The sequence below is a fragment of the Podarcis muralis genome, chromosome 3, assembly GCF_964188315.1.
Source record: "Podarcis muralis chromosome 3, rPodMur119.hap1.1, whole genome shotgun sequence".
NCBI lineage: Eukaryota > Metazoa > Chordata > Lepidosauria > Squamata > Lacertidae > Podarcis > Podarcis muralis.
Window position 1 is genome coordinate 12305940 of NC_135657.1, and position 17694 is coordinate 12323633.

General features: G+C 46.7%; 1 protein-coding gene across 3 annotated transcripts in view; it reads right to left on the reverse strand.

Annotated features, from left to right (window-relative positions):
- SPTBN1 (spectrin beta, non-erythrocytic 1) overlaps positions 1–17694 on the reverse strand; it is a 244532-nt gene that overhangs the window by 124851 nt on the left and 101987 nt on the right. The window contains exon 1 of one of the 3 annotated variants that reach the window (XM_028725090.2): positions 15502–16038. The exons of the other annotated variants lie outside the window; for them this stretch is intronic. Within the exon in view, the coding sequence (XP_028580923.2) occupies positions 15502–15610 (109 nt within the window). The 5' untranslated portion in view covers positions 15611–16038. Of the gene's footprint in view, positions 1–15501; positions 16039–17694 lie in introns of those variants that run through there. 3 annotated transcript variants of the gene reach the window in all.

Below are 17694 nucleotides of genomic sequence, written 5' to 3' on the forward strand. Positions count from 1 at the left end.
GACTGGTCATGTTCATCACCGGTTAGGGGTGTGTGTGTGTGTGTGTGTGTGTGTGTGTGTGTGCTGGAGCTATGAGCTCTTTCTTCCAACAGAAGACAGAAAAGTGTAGAGCACATGAAATTGTGCATCCAGTAAACAGCCGGCTGCTGTTTTATTGTGCAAGCTGCCCTTGTACCATGTGGAAAGGCAGAGAAGGAGTGCTTTAAATAAATTAAGCACTGCATAGCCAGCACAGAGTTCAACTATGGAACTTGGTGCCCCAGGAATCAGCGATTGTGATGGCCTGGGACTCAGGCTCCGACTCGGAACCAGAGGAGACTCAGCCTGCACCAGATCCTTTGCCTCAGGCATCACCTGAACCAAGCCTGGGGCCTGATCCTGAAGAGTCCCAGTCTGTTCCCCTGCAACAAGCACCAGCTGGGCCGAGTCAGAGGCCTGAGCCTGCCCTGGCTCCAGATGCGGGGATGACCTTGTTGCCTTCAGCTGGGCCATCGCTTACAGCTGCTCCACTACCAGTTGGGTCAGGGGAGGCTGAGGCGGCCTCTGATTCTAGTAACCCACCGGCGTCTCCCGAGCTGCAGAGACGAAGGTCTGAGAGAAGGAGAGACCTGAGTACTTGCAGGAGGAGTGCTCGGCTTCGGGCGAAACAGGGAGGTGAGTCGCCGGGGGATCAGGACCGGCCACTACCCCGACAAAGATAAAAGGCTGTTGGGCCCTGCCCCAGGTTGCAGGAGCAACGTTGCTGTATGTTAGAACCTGCCTGAGATCCTGTACCTGTCCTTGCCTGGTTTCCTGCCTTGGCCCTGTCGGACTGACTCCTAGCGGAACCTTTGGATTCTGGACCGGTCCTGGACTGTGTTGCACAGTTACAGATAGGTAGCCGTGTTGGTCTGCCATAGTCAAAACAAAAAAAATTCCTTCCAGTAGCACCTTAAAGACCAACTAAGTTAGTTCTTGGTATGAGCTTTCGTGTGCATGCACACTTCTTCAGATACCCTGAAACAGAAGTTGCCAGATCCTTCTATATAGTGAGAAGGTGGGGAGGGGCATTACTCAGAAGGGTGGTGGGAATGGGTGATTGGCAGATAGCTGTGATGAGCCTGTTCACAACTCTTAACGACTGCAATAGGTCTTACAGGAAAAAGCAAGGGGTGAGAAGGTGAAAAATGGCTTTGTCATGTATAATGAGATAAGAATCCAATGTCTTTGTTCAGACCAGGTCTCTCCATGGTGTTAAGTTTGGTAATAAGTTGCAATTCAGCAGCTTCTCTTTCCAGTCTATTTCTGAAATTCCTTTGTAGTAAAACAGCTACTTTGAGATCTTGTATAGAATGTCCTGGGAGATTGAAGTGTTCTCCTCCTGGTTTCTCTGTCTTGTGATTCTTGATGTCAGATTTATGTCCGTTTATTCTTTGGCGTAAGGTTTGGCCTGTTTGTCCAATATAGAGAGCTGAAGGACACTGTTGGCATTTGATGGCATACACAATGTTAGACGATGAGCAATTAAATAGTCCCGAGATGGTATGTGTGATGTTGTTGGGGCCAGTAATGTGTTGCACAGGTTACCCCTGGGCCCAGCACAGCGGTGGCCACTGATTTGGATGGCTCTAGAAGAGGATTAGACAAGTGCAAGTCTGCTACTAGCTCTTGTCTCCGTGGTGGAAGGCAACAATGGTTCTGAACACTAGTTTCTAGGAAACGGCAAGAGGGGAGAGAGCTTGTGGGTTTCCTATAGGCGTCTAGCTGGCCATTGTGAGAACAGGATGCTGGACTTAGTGGGCCACTGGCCTGATCCAGTAGACTCTTCTGGCGTTGTTGAGCGTGCTCACCAAAGGGGAGAGATTGCTTTTCTACCTAAGATCGCAGGATTCTTTGTGGGAACAGGGATGAAAGAAACGGACAGCTGCACGAATTGTGACAGCTAGGAAGTGGAAGAGGCAAGAGGAATATAAAATGGTATAAAGAGGTGTGGGATATAGCTATTAATGATAAATTTTCATGTGCCATTAAGGTAAGACAGGGAACATGCAGGAGAAATGATTTTGAGGAGATATGGAAGGTGTTTGTACTGTTAAAACGGAAAGGGGTCAAACCATCGCAAGAGGTGTTGAAATTTCGGGAGGTTGGATAATTACAATGGAATCGTCTCGGTGGTGGGGTGCACATTTCTATTCTTATTTATTTATCATGATTACAGCTTGTTCCCTAAGTTTTATGGCAATTGCACAGAATTTGGCTACCCTTAATGTGATCTCAGGATCCTTCTCCTCTACCAGGGATTTTAGACACTGAAGTTCAGATTCATTTGGAGATTTTTGCGTAGCAGGGGTAGTAAATACCGAGCGTATATCCCCGTAGAAACGGCAGCGTAACATGAGAGACAATTTCTACCTCTATCAAGCCACAGAGGCAGACTCGTTCCACGTATGGTTATTACTTTGTCAAAATAAAATAATATTTTTTTAAAAAAACTAATACAAAAAGAAAACAACAAGGAAAAACCTACCTCACTATCTGCATAAATTCTCCCTGCTTTTAAAAAGCCCTCGCATCACGTCTTCCCCTCCCAAGACATGGATTCCCAGTTACGTTGGAAGGTGTCCTAGTAGGCTTTGAGTGACGCGAAAACCAGGCCAGGGTGGCAAAGACAAGGGAGCGAAGCTACATGGGCCTACGTGCCATTTCCTATTTTTATAATTCTGCCGCACTCGATTTCGGGCTTGTGAACAATGAGGGATTAATTCCGTAATGAAGCATAATCCCCAGGCTTCTAATTCTGCTTGGCAATGGCCTTTCACCCCGACCTTGAAAGGACTATCCTTGCTCAGGAGCACAGGCAGATTTCCTCCCCAAGACCTGTTTAAAAGCATTGCCTCTGGGAGCCAATAAAGCCAGCTAGATTAAACACTGATGCTCTGGCAACAGCTAGCGGGTACTCCTGGCTCCACGGAAGCTGGCAGTTTTGCTGCAGAGGTGAGGAAACCTGGGCAGGCTGAGGGCCACACTTCCTCAAGGAGAAGCTTCAGGGGGCCACACGTCTGGGGTGGGTGGGGCCAGAGGCAAAGAAAGTGTGCAGGGCAGCAGCTACAAACCTTTACCTTTATTCCTGCCATGCAAAGGCCAGAGATTTCTGCAGACGGCCAATGTGGGCCATACCAGTTCATCCTATGGGTGATGGAGCAAATGATTGACTGCTCCATGCCATAGCTGTCAAGCGTCCCTTATTTGGCGGGACAGTCCCTTATCCCAGCGCTGTGTCCCGCTGCTGTCGCTTATGGATGATGTCCCTTAAATTTCCCGGGTTTCAAAGGAAGCAGCTCCTCTCCCTCCCTCCCTGCTGGCCAGGAAGGGAGGGAGGCTCCAACTGTGTTGCTTGGCTGCGTTGCTCACCCAATAAGGAGTCTAAGAACGACTGGGGGGTGGAGCTTGCATGCCTTGTGCTGATCAAGAGGTGACAGTGGTTTTCCCTGAGGCTTTGTTTGGCTGCTGGCTGGGCTTTCTGCCTCGGAGGGGCTCAGAAGTTGAACATACCTGTGCCCGGAAAATCCCTTATTTTGGCTGCTGATCCTTTATTTTTGAGGCTGCTGGTCCCTTATTTACAAATCTGTAAGTTGACAGCAATGCTCCATGCACACAGAAACCTGGTAGTGGAAGGAGAAGCCTTGACTGGAGTTCTTCTCTTTTGCACGTACAGAGTTTTTATTTCAGTGGGAAGAGCACAACGGTGCTTGATTTCTCCCTCCACTTTAGCCTGGAGTCCTGCAGCCCAGCAACAGATTGCAAAATGAAAGGTTGCTGGTCACAAATGGCTGAGCTCCAGTTGCACCTGTGCAGGGAGCAGAGAGTGCCAGCTTGGCACAAGTATGGCATGAACCAAGCTTAGGAGGGCGGGGTGTACATTTCACTGAAGAACTCAATGACTCATTACATTTGCAGAATGCCCCTGAGTGTCATCATGGGAAAATAAAATGGCAGCTCCCAGACTGAGTTTCCCAGTGCTGGTTGGACAGTTAAAAAGGATAAGTTTCAAGGGACAGGCTTCATGGCTAGGCCTTTCCAAGGTGCTGGAACCCCAACAGTTTCAAAAGTTGATGTCTGCTGACTCCAGGGCCTAGAAATCATTATGGGTATAATCCAAGCAGGTTCTACTAAATGTAGACCCATTGAAATTACTGGGCCTGTGTCAAGTCACCGGCATTCCCTTCTGAGAATGACTAATGTTTGCTACAACACCGTAGTTTTAGAAGCCTGAATAAAAGTATCTCTTAATAAAAAAGGGGGGGAAAGGCTCATCACAGGACTTTTTCAGGACTTTGACATTAAAGGGACCCTTCCACTTTTGTTGTCTCCACTGCTGCTGAAATCTAGACCATAGGTTCGTTGGAGAAGTGATCTATTTATGCCTTTTTATTAGGTTTGTTTGTTTGTTTGTTTTATTTACCGCCCTATATCTGGGGGTCTCAGGGTGGTTCACAGAATAAAATCAAGATATAAAACTACAAAATACCTAATAAAAATAAAAACAACAACCCAATAGCCTCACACACACACAAAAACCCCACATTTTAAAAGAGCATAGGATTAAATCAGATCAGCCACAGGCCTGGTTAAAAAGGAACGTTTTCGCCTGGCGCCAAAAGGTGTATAAGGAAGGCACCAGGCAAACTTCCCTGGGGAGAGCATTCCACAGATGGGGAGCCACTGCAGAGAAGGCCCCGTTCTCATGTTGTCACCCTCCGAACCCCTCGAGGAGGCCTCAGAAGATGATCTCAGGGTCAGGGTAGGTTCATGTGGAAAGAGGCAGTTCTTGAGGTATTGCAGTCCTGAGATCTATGGACGAAGGGCGGTATACAAATTTAATTCATTATATTAACCCACCCTTTACACTGATAGTACTACCAGAGCACAGGGAATTGCCTTATACTGAATCAGACCATCGGTTCTGATAGCTCTGCAATTGCCCAATCCTGAGAAACCAGGAAGAAACCTGGGACGTTTTGCATGCATAATATTTGCATGCTCTACCACAAAGCTATGGCTGTTTCCAATAGTACCATAAGCAAGATAAAATCTCCAAAGGCTCTAATAAAACTTATTACTGGAGTTTCATTTTCCAAATTAAAAAAAAGAAAGTAGCATCTGAACCATTGAGAATCTGCCTGTTCTAGTAACTAGCCCTAGCAACAGCTCTTATAATTACAATTTCGGGACAGGCATGGTGGCACCCTTCCGAAATATTCAAACACTTCCAAGACAGAAAGCAGAATATCAAATATTTTGCACGCTCAGAGAAAGAGAGGAGGCGGAGGAAGGGAATAGGAGGCAAGTTCCCACTTTTTAAAGCCAACGTTTTTGGAGCGATTCATTTAATATAAGATGACTGTGCTCCTTTATGTTGCCAGGGCTGTGTTAACGTCTTGCGCTGAAACTGAATAACACAGAGACATTTGATCCTGCTCAGCACAGTTTTTAAATGGGAACTGAAGGGTGGCAGGAAGGAGACAAAACCCCTTTGAAGGAAGTACAGTAATTAAATACCTGCACTATAACCTTGCTCAGGCTTGGCAGGGGGCAGCGGTAGGACAAAGGCAGACCATAGCTATACTTGAAATTCCGGCCATGAACATCTGGGCAATGCATAATAGGAAACACAACAAACTGCCCATTTTTTTTTAAAAAGGGGGGGGGGGTCCAATGCAGGAAAAGGCTTCTATGAATCAGGATGCAACAGTATAATTTTCTCTTCTCCAACATTCTTCCAGTGTTTTAAATTAAGGCATATTTTAATGGCACTCAAGGGAGAGCATAGTTAAGAGCAAAAACCCATCCAAAAATTGCATGCAAAATAAGGGATGTGCACTGCTAACGTTGCTCCGTACTAAAGTTTCAAAGTAGTTTTAGTTATATGGGCTGCAAAGATGAAGAACTCTGTGCCACCTTTTTACAGGTTTTTGTTGGGACACCTTCGAGGTATCCTAGAGCATTACGCGTTTTTAAAGCGCCATCTGTGGATCATGTCACTGGGATGCAAGGAAATGTCTTACTCACTTGTCTTGCTAAGTGCTGACTCCTGCCAACGAAAGGGTTTCCCCCATAGAAACACTCTGAGGTAAGATACATACAGAATTATGGTGCCGGAACAGTTGAGTTCCAAATCACTGCAGATTTGGTAAAACCTAACCATAACAAAAAGTAGTGGTTCTGTGGAATTACCTCTTGGAAGTATTGTTAAAATAAATAAATCTGTTTACATAGCGTCTTTTTGCCAACTCAAGGTGGATCAGGGGCCAACAGTGACTGCATATGTTGGGCCGCCTTAAATTTACAATCATTATTACCTGCCCTTCACCAGAAGATTGGGGGGGGGGATTTATAGCAATGAATGAAGAGGCTTCTCTTACCAAAGAGACAACTAGCAACTGATATAGTGCTACAGCTCCTATTTATTGAAGACTCAATCGGAGGATGGCTGCTGCTGAAGCAACATTAAGCCTGAGCTCTTCATGGAGCTGTCCAGGGTACCTTTGAAGCTTTGCCTCTGTACTGCTGAGGCCATTGCTCAAAACTAAGCCGCTTCTGGCGAACCAGAGCAGTGCACAGAAATGCCGTTTACCTTCCTGCCAGAGTGGTACCTATTTATCTACTTGCACTTCTGACGTGCTTTCAAACTGCTAGGTTGGCAGGAGCAGGGACCAAGCAACGGGAGCTCACCCCATGGTGGGGATTCGTACCGCTGACCTTCTGGTCGGCAAGTCCTAGGCTCTGTGGTTTAACCCACAGCACCACCCGCGTCCCTTCTGTTTCTTTTACTCGTTTGAAATAAACCCACAAGAACAAATCTCTTTGGCGGAGCTGCCCAAACTGTGTGTCGCAACACGTTAGTGTGTCGGCTGCAGTGTGTAAGTGCTTCGCACCAACACGCCCCACACTCCTCCCAGGGCTGAAAGGGGGTTAGTTTAACCTCCAGTTTGCTTGTAAAACTGAATTACTGTGTCACGAAATGATGAATTTCACCAACATGAAAAGTTTGGAAAGCTGTGCTCTATAGGATTGAGCAGAAGTCTTTTCCATCACCTGCTACCTATTTCTTTTCTCTTTTTGGGCCAGGGATTCAACTTGCAACCTTCCTCCTGCTAAGCATGTTCTCCACCCCAGACCAATGATTCCATGCTTGCATTAATATGTTTACATCTCTTCCTGCAACACCGAGAGAGGAACAACAAGGTGCTGTTATTCCCTTTCACAGACCATACTGTGCGGCATTTATGGTTCATGACCTTAAGGTCTATTATCTGCTGGAGCAGATTTTGGAATACAAGCCCCAAAGAAAGTTAACACTCCCGTTGTGACAAGAAACACAGGCCCTGCACAACCGCATTGGCCAGAACAGGCTTAGGAAACGCCGCAAAGTGTGAGCAAGTGCTTGTGAGTCACGACCTGGTTACAAAAACACAGCTGTACACTTTTTGCACTGCCAACAATTAAAAACTTGAGAGTTTAGTCTGAAAAGCTCTCTGAGCAGCAGTAGGAAATCTGTTTAACCCATCTGGACATTGTACAGTGACCATGCTTACAGAACCATGCAGATGCTCGTACCACTGAGTTATGCCCCTTCCATTAAACTGGTATATAAAGGTAAAGGGACCCCTGACCATTAGGTCTAGTCATGGCCGACTCTGGGGTTGTGGCGCTCATCTCGCTTTATTGGCTGAGGGAGCCGGCATACAGCTTCCAGGTCATGTGGCCAGCATGTCGAAGCCACTTCTGGCGAACCAGAGCAGCGCACGGAAACGCCATTTACCTTCCCACCAGAGTGGTACCTATTTATCTACTTGCACTTTGACGTGCTTTCGGCTGCTAGGTTGGCAGGAGCAGGGACCGAGCAACGGGAGCTTACCCCGTCACGGGGATTCGAACCGCCGACCTTCTGATTGGCAAGTCCTAGGCTCTGTGGTTTAACCCACAGCGCCACCCGCATCCCTAAACTGGTATATAAATGTTCTTAAATAAATATGTGAAATTATAAATGAAATCATGCCACTATTGTCTCTGTTGGGCTGTGGTGTTGGTTTGGGAGGAAAGTTTGCAATATTTGGAGTTTTCCATTTATTTAAATTTTTTTTTGGGGGGAGGCAAATAAATAGGGGGTGGACACAATGAGGCATGGTGTGGAGAAAAGCGATGGGTGAGGTTTCCCCTCCCTCTCGCATTGGATATTCCAATGAAGCTGAATGTTGGGAGCTGTGTTTGAAATTCTCATTGTTCTAGGTTAATTTTGTAAAGGGGAAATTCGTTAGCGTGAGCAGTTTCTGAGCTCTGGGCGCAGTACCGCACCTAAGATTTCAGATTAAAACTGCAGAGTGGAAGGAAAGGAGTCCCTTTTAGTGCCTCCCCACTTCCAGCTACTCTGTGAAGACTGGAGAAGAGACCCTTTTAAGAATATTAGAGGGGCTTTTATACTGCAGCATCCGAGGGAACCACCTCTGTTTAAAGTGTTGGACGCTGGAAATACAGTTTCTGTCAGATTGATTGTTTGATTTCTGTCACGCGATTCTTTGACAGCGTTCTACTCACTAGGGCAGGTTTTGCGCTGAAAACGAAAAAGCAAATAGTAAGGATGCTGAACCTGTTTTTAGATTCTAACAGAGGTTGTGTTCGCTGGATATTAATTTCTTTTTGCTAACTCACATTTAAACTGATCTAAAATAATCTGAAGTTGTTTAACCAAGCTAGGAGCAAGTAGGCCTCAAGTAAATGGTAGATCCCAAACTGTGAAGAGGAGAAACATCATCCACTGAACACTCTAGCAAACAAGACTGTTTTGACTTGGAATGTAAAGCCAGAAAGGCCAGCGCCAAATGAGTATTTCTGGGGTATTCCATAGTTGGGGCACTAATTCAATAAGGCCCTGACCAGCACTCATGTAACTTCAGAGGGTGGAGGCATTCAGAGCAGGACCGCAGGTGATGATCTCATGAAACTGACAGGCTCATACATATACATAACAGGAAATATGAATTTCCAGTGCAGTAGAATTGTTAGACTTTAGGAGCATCAACAACAAAGAGTTTTGTGGAACCTTCCTTAAAAGCAAGAGTGAGGAATGAAGAACAGGATGGAGAAATGCAGCCCTCTCAACCTGACCTTCAGAACTGAAAAAGGTCCCCTTACCTGCATTAAAGTCTATCAGATTTATCACAGCATAAACTTTCATGGACTACACTTCAGAAAGGAAGAAGAGCAAAAGAGCCCCAGCTGCAGGATATCTTAGGAAATCTTGTAGCCAAACGAAAATTTCTGGATGGTTGTGATACCCACCAAGCCTTGACTTCATTCACACTGACTATCTGCAAGAACTGCGGGCCAAAGAATAGTTGAGCACACCGTACCAAAATGTTTTTGACAGGATTTGGCAGTGCAAATTTCAACTTTCGCCCCACACCTTCAAGCACAGATCTGTTAACTGATCAAACTTGCTAATGCTTTCATCAAAGCTAGCAATTCAATGACTTTATCTCGGAGTCAGGTGCCTCTTTTCCCACAGGAGAGGCAAATCTGCATAGATACTACAAGTTAATCCGCTTGACAAAACCAACCAGACCCAACCCCACTCATTCGGAAGGCAGCCAAATCCACACCCCTTTGTGCAATCCAGCATTCCGAAAGAAACACTGTAATTATACGTTGCACACATTAATAACAGCTCCGCTATAAATTCCGAAAATTAATGCAACTAAACGCTGGAGTGTTGTAGCACCTGCCCGTTTAATTATCTAATATGCCACACCACGGGGCAAAGAAAGGAAGGAACTGTCTTCAAAATATCTCTCAGCACGACATTTACATCTCCCATCAACAGCATTTGTTAGATTAGCACGTTCTAGTGTTTCTACACACAACCAAGATGTGGGTTTTGCCAGCAATATAGCCATTTGGCCGTACTTCCTCAAAATCAAATTAACAATAATAGGACACACCCCATTCTTTGACTGTGATTTGTTGTAAACTGCCTTTTTAAAAATATATTTTTATTAAAGATTTCTTGGTTCACAAATGTGCAATGTCTCTTTTCTCAAGTTACATTTTCTACAGATCAGTTTCATTTGTTGAGACATTAGTGTTACATCAGGAAGAAAAAGGGGGAAAGAGGTGGAGGGGGGAATGGTGAGTGGGGTGAGGTGGTTATGCTTTTATTCTACTTACTGCATGTGTGGGGTTTTGTGTCAGCATCACTTGTGTGGGTTCTCTTTACTATTTGCTTGTATTCCTTTGGTGGTGAGAGAGGTTGGGGTTGGTCTAGGGCAGGGGTAGGCAACCTAAGGCCCGGGGGCCAAATGCGGCCCATTCGCCTTCTCCATCCGGCCCATGGATGGTCCGGGAATCAGCATGTTTTTACGTGAGTAGAACGTGTCCTTTTTATTTAAAATGCATCTCTGGGTTATTTGTGGGGCCTGCCTGATGTTTTTACATGAGTAGAATGTGTCCTTTTATTTAAAATGCATCTCTAGGTTATTTGTGGGGCCTGCCTGATGTTTTTACATGAGTACAGTGGTACCTCAGGTTAAGTACTTAATTCGTTCCGGAGGTCCGTTCTTAACCTGAAACTGTTCTTAACCTGAAGCACCACTTTAGCTAATGGGGCCTCCTGCTGCCACTGTGCCGCCGGAGCACGATTTCTGTTCTCATCCTGAAGCAAACTTCTTAACCTGAAGCACAATTTCTGGGTTAATGGAGTCTGTAATCTGAAGCATATGTAACCTGAAGCGTATGTAACCTGAGGTACCACTGTAGAATGTGTGCTTTTATTTAAAATGCATCTCTGAGTTATTTGTGGGGCATAGGAATTCGTTCATTCCCCCCCCCCCCAAAAAAAATATAGTCCGGCCCACTACATGGTCTGAGGGACGGTGGACCGGCCCACGGCTGAAAAAGGTTGCTGACCCCTGGCCTAGGGTGTGGTTGGTTGTCTTTCATTGGCTGTAGCCATATTTTAAATTACTGAGAATAGCCCTGGGACCTTGGGGTGAAGAGCAGGAATAATAACACTAAGAATAACAATGCCTTCCCTAACCCGGTACCCTCCAGATGTTTGGGGCTACAACTTCCATCAGCCCCAGCGGCGGGTACCTGAAAAGGGAAGACTGCCTCAAAGAGTAACGCTGGAAAGACCAATAGCAAGACTACTCTGCTTTGCCCAAATAACATTCACACTTATCAAGAGTTACCCAGGTGCTTCTTGACATTCCATGTAGTTTCTCAAGATCCAACCAACTCCCATCAGGGCTGGCCCAGGAAATCATAGAATCATAGACCTGGAAGGGACCCACGAGGGCCATCTAGTCCAACCCCTGCAAATGCAAGAGTCTCAGCTAAAGCACCCAGGACAGATGGCTACCCCATCTCTGCTTAAAAAACTCCACTGAACAAACCTCCCGAGGGAGTCCGTTCCACTGTCAAATGGCTCTTATGTCAGCAATTTCTTCCTGATGTTTAGTCAGATTCCTCTTTCTTGCAACTTGAAACGTCGCTGCCAGAGGTAAAGAACCAGAGGGGCATTCCCTACCCCCACGGTTTCATGTACAAAAGCCAAGCAGACTTGGAATTGAATATCAGTTCAACGCTGGCAGGAGGACAGCACCCCACAACATCTCTGAGGGCTTATCCATTCTTCCTCTTGTCCCGCAGCTTCCCCTGTCTCCAGGAAAACTGCTCTTTAGCGCACAATCGGAGCAAACAGCACTTCAGGTTTTCTCTGATTGACGACTGCTGTTGGCTCCAATTTAGCACTAAAGAGCTGGTTTTCACTGGGAAAGGAGCAGGACAAGGGGAGAACCATTCAGACTGACGCCTAGGAAGCATGTCAAGCAGAAAACGACTCAGACCCATACTTTTTAGGCACAGAACAAGCGGAAGTGTGGAGGAGCCCTAAGTGCAGCAGGCGAACTTAGGGCTCTGAAGGCAGGCTGCATGGGACACACGTCACTTCCCAGAGTTCCCTGGGAAGGATTGTGGTGCTGTGAAGGAAATAGGGGTCTCCTAACAACTCTCAAAGCACCCATAAGAAACTACATTTCCCAGGATTCTTTGGGGGAAAACCACGACTGTTTAAAATGGCACGATGGTGCTTTGAATTCATAGTGCACGTTTTCTAAGAACAGGGCATTCCCTCATCCATGTTCTGCTAGCATGCAAATACTGTGTGTGTGTGTGTGTGTGTGTGTGTGTGAATGAAGTTTGCTCACATAAATAAAGGAAAGCAATACTTTTTACAAAAGCAAGAGCGAGGTTCGACAAAATATTATGATATCCCTGGGGTACCATCTGATGTCGGCCTCAGGAGCGCAAAGATTCAGGCTTTCACCATCTGGACATTTTTGCTATTTTTTTAATTTGACATTCTCACTTCACAGTGTCTTATTTATTTATTTTTTGAATTAAGGTTCTTCGGAACAGGAGTTGCTAAGGAAACAGCTAGCAGCAGAAGACTTGTATTACAATTACTAGATACGGTTCGTGCTCAGTTCACTGCCAACCAAACCTATGAATTAACTGAATGGAGCAGCGATTCCTGCAATTAAATGCATTGCAAACGAGCAGAGTGTTTGGGGGACAGAACAAACTTGCATCTTAAAAGTACATGTGCCATAGTGGGTGGTGCTGTTTTTGGACCAGAGGGATTCGGGTCCAACCCTCTGTGCAGTCAGGAAGTTTACTGGGTAACCTTGGGGCAGTCAATTGGGTAAGATACAAATATGGTGGACCATTTTTCAGTAAGAGGGGTGCATTTTCTCGTGGCAAAACTTCTAGAGGCAACATGCCAGCGATTTTTTAAAGTTTTCTTTTTAAAAAAAAACAACAAGCTATGATCTAGCAGGGTTACGGATTTGAAATTTGGATCTGAACTGAAACACCACCTTTTTCAAGGGTGAATAATTCTGCAACCTTAGTCGCATCACAGTTTCTCCGCCTTTCAGCTGAAGGAAATTATTGGCTCGTCTCATGGGTTTGGAGGGCAAGCGAGCTAAGGAAGCGTTTCTTCCCCCCCCCCAGCAATAAATCTAATTAAATAAATATAGAAACAATAGGGCATTTAAAGACTTTGAAAAACTCCACAGGGTTGTCAGCACAAGCTTTGCGACAGCACACTGTTCGTTTATCCTAATCGTTGGCATTTGGTGCGCTCTTGAAGACTGCTTCCTGTACCTAAATCCCACCCCAAACAATGCATTTCAACACCATTTCCCCCAGTTCCAACATCCTCTGCTGTTCTATGAATAGACAGGCCTTTGTGATGGATTGTCCTGCAACAGGGAGACCCTTCCTCCAGATCTTCCTTCCAATTCAGCTGCTGTTGTGTTTTTCAATTACCGTATTTTTTGCTCTATTAAGACTCACTTTTTCCCTCCTAAAAAGTAAGGGGAAATGTGTGTGCGTCTTATGGAGCAAATGCAGGCTGCGCAGCTATCACAGAAGCCAGAAGAGCAAGAGGGATTGCTGCTTTCACTGCACAGCGATCCCTCTTGCTGTTCTGGCTTCTGAGATTCAGAATAATTTTTTCCTTGTTTTCCTCCTCCAAAAACTAGGTGCGTTTTGTGGCCTGGTGCATCTTATAGAGCGAAAAATACGGTAAATCTGAATCTTCGCCACACCAGAGCTGAGGGTTTGGCTTTTATTTCTGCTAGAGCAAGCCGGTGCACAATTCAAAACCACAAGCAAAACTGGCTGCAAATAAATTCCTCAAGCAGTGAAACTGACAAGGTGATAAACCTGCTTCTTTAGGGCTGTGTCAGGGGAGAGACTGGGGGGGGCTTCTTCCAGGAGCAAGCTAGGATGGCCAGGATTCAAAAAAACTTCACACACCCAAGAGGCTGCTGGCGTATACTTATTTTTTAAGAAGTAGGCCACCTTTTCCCTATGTCACATGGCAATCCACTTTTTAACTTGAGGGATTTATTTATTTTTTACCAGATCTGGCATGGAGGCCTTCTGGTCAAAGGGCAGAGAGAGTCAGAAAAGCAACCTGGGCATGCATAACGCTAAAATAGCTCCAGAGAGGTATCAGCTGGCTTGCTCTGGAAAACCCAAAAGTTTGCAAAAGCATGGGAGAACTTTAGGGGGAGACCTAGCGACAGGGAGTAAAAACTGCCCAACGTGAACCCCAGTGGAATCAGTGCTCAGAGAATGGAGACACAACAGCTGGTTGGAAAACTGGGAGAAGGAATGAAATGGAGTAGCCTACTAAAGGGCCTGGCTGGCTGGCTGGCTGGCATGTTGTAGATCCCACTTGTATTACTTCTAACTCACGCTGCTTAGATTTGGAGCCCAATTTTGCTACAGCTCACCATCCCGCCCCAAGCCAATGTCTACTCTGCTCGATAATGTTTCAAAATTTCAAAAGGTATGGCTGGTTTTTAATCCATTTGTATCCAGCGTCGGATCACTTCTGTGTGCTTTCCACAAAGATCAACATACTACAATGGATTCCTTCCCCACCCCCTACCCCCATTGCCAAGAAATTAAGAGAAAAACCAACACAGAATCATAAAATTGTAGGCTTGGAAGATGGCCAGACCAAAAAACTACATTCTTGGAGCTCGCTTTCTGACAGGAACCATAGCGCTCGAGTCTGTGGGACGGCAGGGAGCAAAAATAAGAAATATATACACTGAGGTTTGAACTTTTGACTGCTTTTTGGAGATATGCAATTCCAGGAGAGAGGGGAAATGTGTGAGATGTGTGTGTGTGTGAAAGAGAGAGAGAGAGAGAGAATCAGCTTTAGAGTCTGAATTGTCCTTATTTCATCTATGCCAGAGAATCCACCATACATAAAACACACACACTGCCCTAAAATTGCCAAGGACAACCTGGCTCCATCATATTCTGACAGCCCCAGAACTACCACATTTCCTAGTTGTCATTGTTTCACATGAATGAGAAAGAGGATGGGGGGGAGGCACCCCAGGCTTCCATCGTCAGCCCTGGGAAAGACATCTCTCCCCCCCCCCCATATAAAAGCCATAATCTATGGCATGCAAGGAATGGGGTTGCCCAAGTACGTGAGAGGTGCCCACATGAAACGATTGGGAGCCATCCTGTGGTCGCCCGAGTGCGCCCAAAGGATCACAGAGCCAGGGAGAGGGAGAGATTTTACACCTGAAGGCTGTAAATCGCCGGAGGGGGTTTTCAGACAAAAAGACCACTCCCTCTTCCCCCATTTCCTTGTCCTATTGTTCTCAATGGCAGAGTCCGAGAGGGGCCCCGGATCACCTTTTCCCAGGAGGAGGTTACCGTGACCGGGATCCCGTGAAACCAGGAAAACCAGCCTGGCAGAGCCCAGGGAATATAATACACCTATTCTTTTCGAAATCGGGTGCCCTCTGCGCGCGCGCCGCCAAACCGAAGCTCGAAGGCGTATCAGGATCAACTCGCCGTTTTGAGCAGCAGCAACGCTCCATTATTCTATTTTATGGATGAAAGGGAAAGCGAAGTGCAGCCGCTTACCTTGCAACTGCTTGAACCTCCCTTCCAGCTGATTGTAATTGTATGGCACCGAGGTGGGGCACGCGGGGGACAAGGGCACGGGCATGCTAGCCGGGTTCTGCACTTCCATGGAGGAGAGGGAGCCGCTCGGAGGTTAAGATCCCAGCATGCGAAACGGAACGGATGCGCTTGAAGAAAGGTGGGAACGGACGCAACCCACAGGTTGCTCCCAAAGACAAATCCAAGCGGATCCCAGTTGCCTCGGGCGCGCGGTGCCCTTTCGCTCCACGATCCCTTTAAAAATGAAAATAAATCCTTCTCCGATCTCAGTCCCAGCCTCCTCCACGCCCGATTCGATTCAAAGCAGTCCGGCGGGGAATGGCATCCTATAGCGCGCGCGCGCGAACTTAAACTCGCGTGGGCTGCTGGCGATCCGAGTTGACTTCGGGTTGCAAGCTTTCTTTACTTGCAATCCGGATCCACGCAAGGGAAAAAAGACACAAAACAACCCGCCCAGGTTGCAAGTCCAGAGTCGAAGCGCGCCCGCGCCCGCCCGCGCTGCTTCCTTCCTTCCTCCCTCCTCTCCCCGCACCTCTCAGACCTTTCTGCTACTTTGCAAGATCCCCCAGTAGCCACTGGCGGCGTATTTAGTGGCGGTGATGTCACTGATTAGCATAAAGCATTGTGGAGGACTGTACCAATGGCGGGAGGCGGCGGGGTGGGGAGCGCAGGCGGTTGGATCGCGCGCGCCAAGCCAGGAGGCGCTCGCTGGGGATCGAGAGCATCCGCGCGCAGAGGCGCCTCTCCAAAGGTCCCCGGAGAGGAGGCCGAGAGCTCGGGGCGCGCGCCCGTTCCCAAGCGGGAGGGGATGGGCACCTACTGGCGCACGCGGCCGAGAGGCAATGGTACCTTCCGAAAAGCAAGCTGGTAGAATTACGCTCTTTTGTTAAGAGCCTCATGTAACGGAAAAGTCTCGGATTACTATCGCCTGAAAAGGAGGGCACTTTTCCCTCCTTTATCTTCAGCGCTGCGCCCTGGAAAGGAGAAGAGGGGAAAGATAGAAAGTTGCTAACTCTCCCGGGACTGGAAATACTCATTCAGCATTTAGCATGGGGTTTTTTTTAAAAAAAATCCTTAGAAATGCACACTTTTGGAAACTATGAATGAGCCCTCTTCACCCAGCAATTAAGTCCCATTTGATTTAATTGGAGATGCTAAATATTTTGACGTCTGGAAAGCAAGGCATGGACCTCGCCATCCACTTGCGATCAGGCCTTCTGCTCATTTAGCAAATTACACATGGAACATAATAGCAGTGTTTGCATTTCTGTGTCTTTCATTTAAAATGAGGGCTTTTCCTCTACTTTGCAAGGGCTTGGTTTTTAAATGAAGTCTTTGGGGGGTAAGGGCACATTAGCCCTTCCCAAGGCAGCATCCTTTAAGGGGGGCAGTTGTTGGCCGTGACAGATATGGCTGATCCTAGGATCACAGAATTGTAGAGTTGGAAGGGATCTTGAGGGTCAACATGGTCTAACCCCCTGTAAATGAAGGAATGATGGTGATGGTGATGATGATAATAATAATTATTATTATTATTATTATTATTTACTATTTATACCCCGCCCATCTGGCTGAGTTTCCCCAGCAACTCTGGGCGGCTCCCAATCTAATGTTAAAAACAATACAGCATTAAATATTAAAAACTTCCCTAAACAGGGCTGCCTTCAGATGTCTTTTAAAGATAAGATAGCTGCTTATTTCCTTCACATCTGAAGGGAGTGCATTCTACAGGGCGGGCGCCACTACTGAGAAGGCCCTGTGCCTGGTTCCCTGTAACCTCACTTCTCACAAAGAGGGGACAGCCAGAAGGCCCTCGGCGCTGGATCTCAGTGTCCAGGCTGAACGATGGGGGTGGAGACGTTCCTTCAGGTATATAGGACCAAGGCCGTTTAGGGCTTTAAGGGTCAGCACCAACACTTTGAATTGTGCTCGGAAACGTACTGGAATCTCAACCAGATCATCCATGACAGATGGCCATCTAACCTCTGCTTTAAAACTTCCAAGGAAATAGAGTCCACCACCTCTTGTGGGAGTCCGTTCCGCTGTTGAACGGCTCTTACTGCCAGAAAGTTCTTCCTGATGCTTAGCAGGAATCTTCTTTCTCGTAACTGGAATCCATTGGTTTGAGTCCTGGCCTCCAGAGTGGAAGAAAGC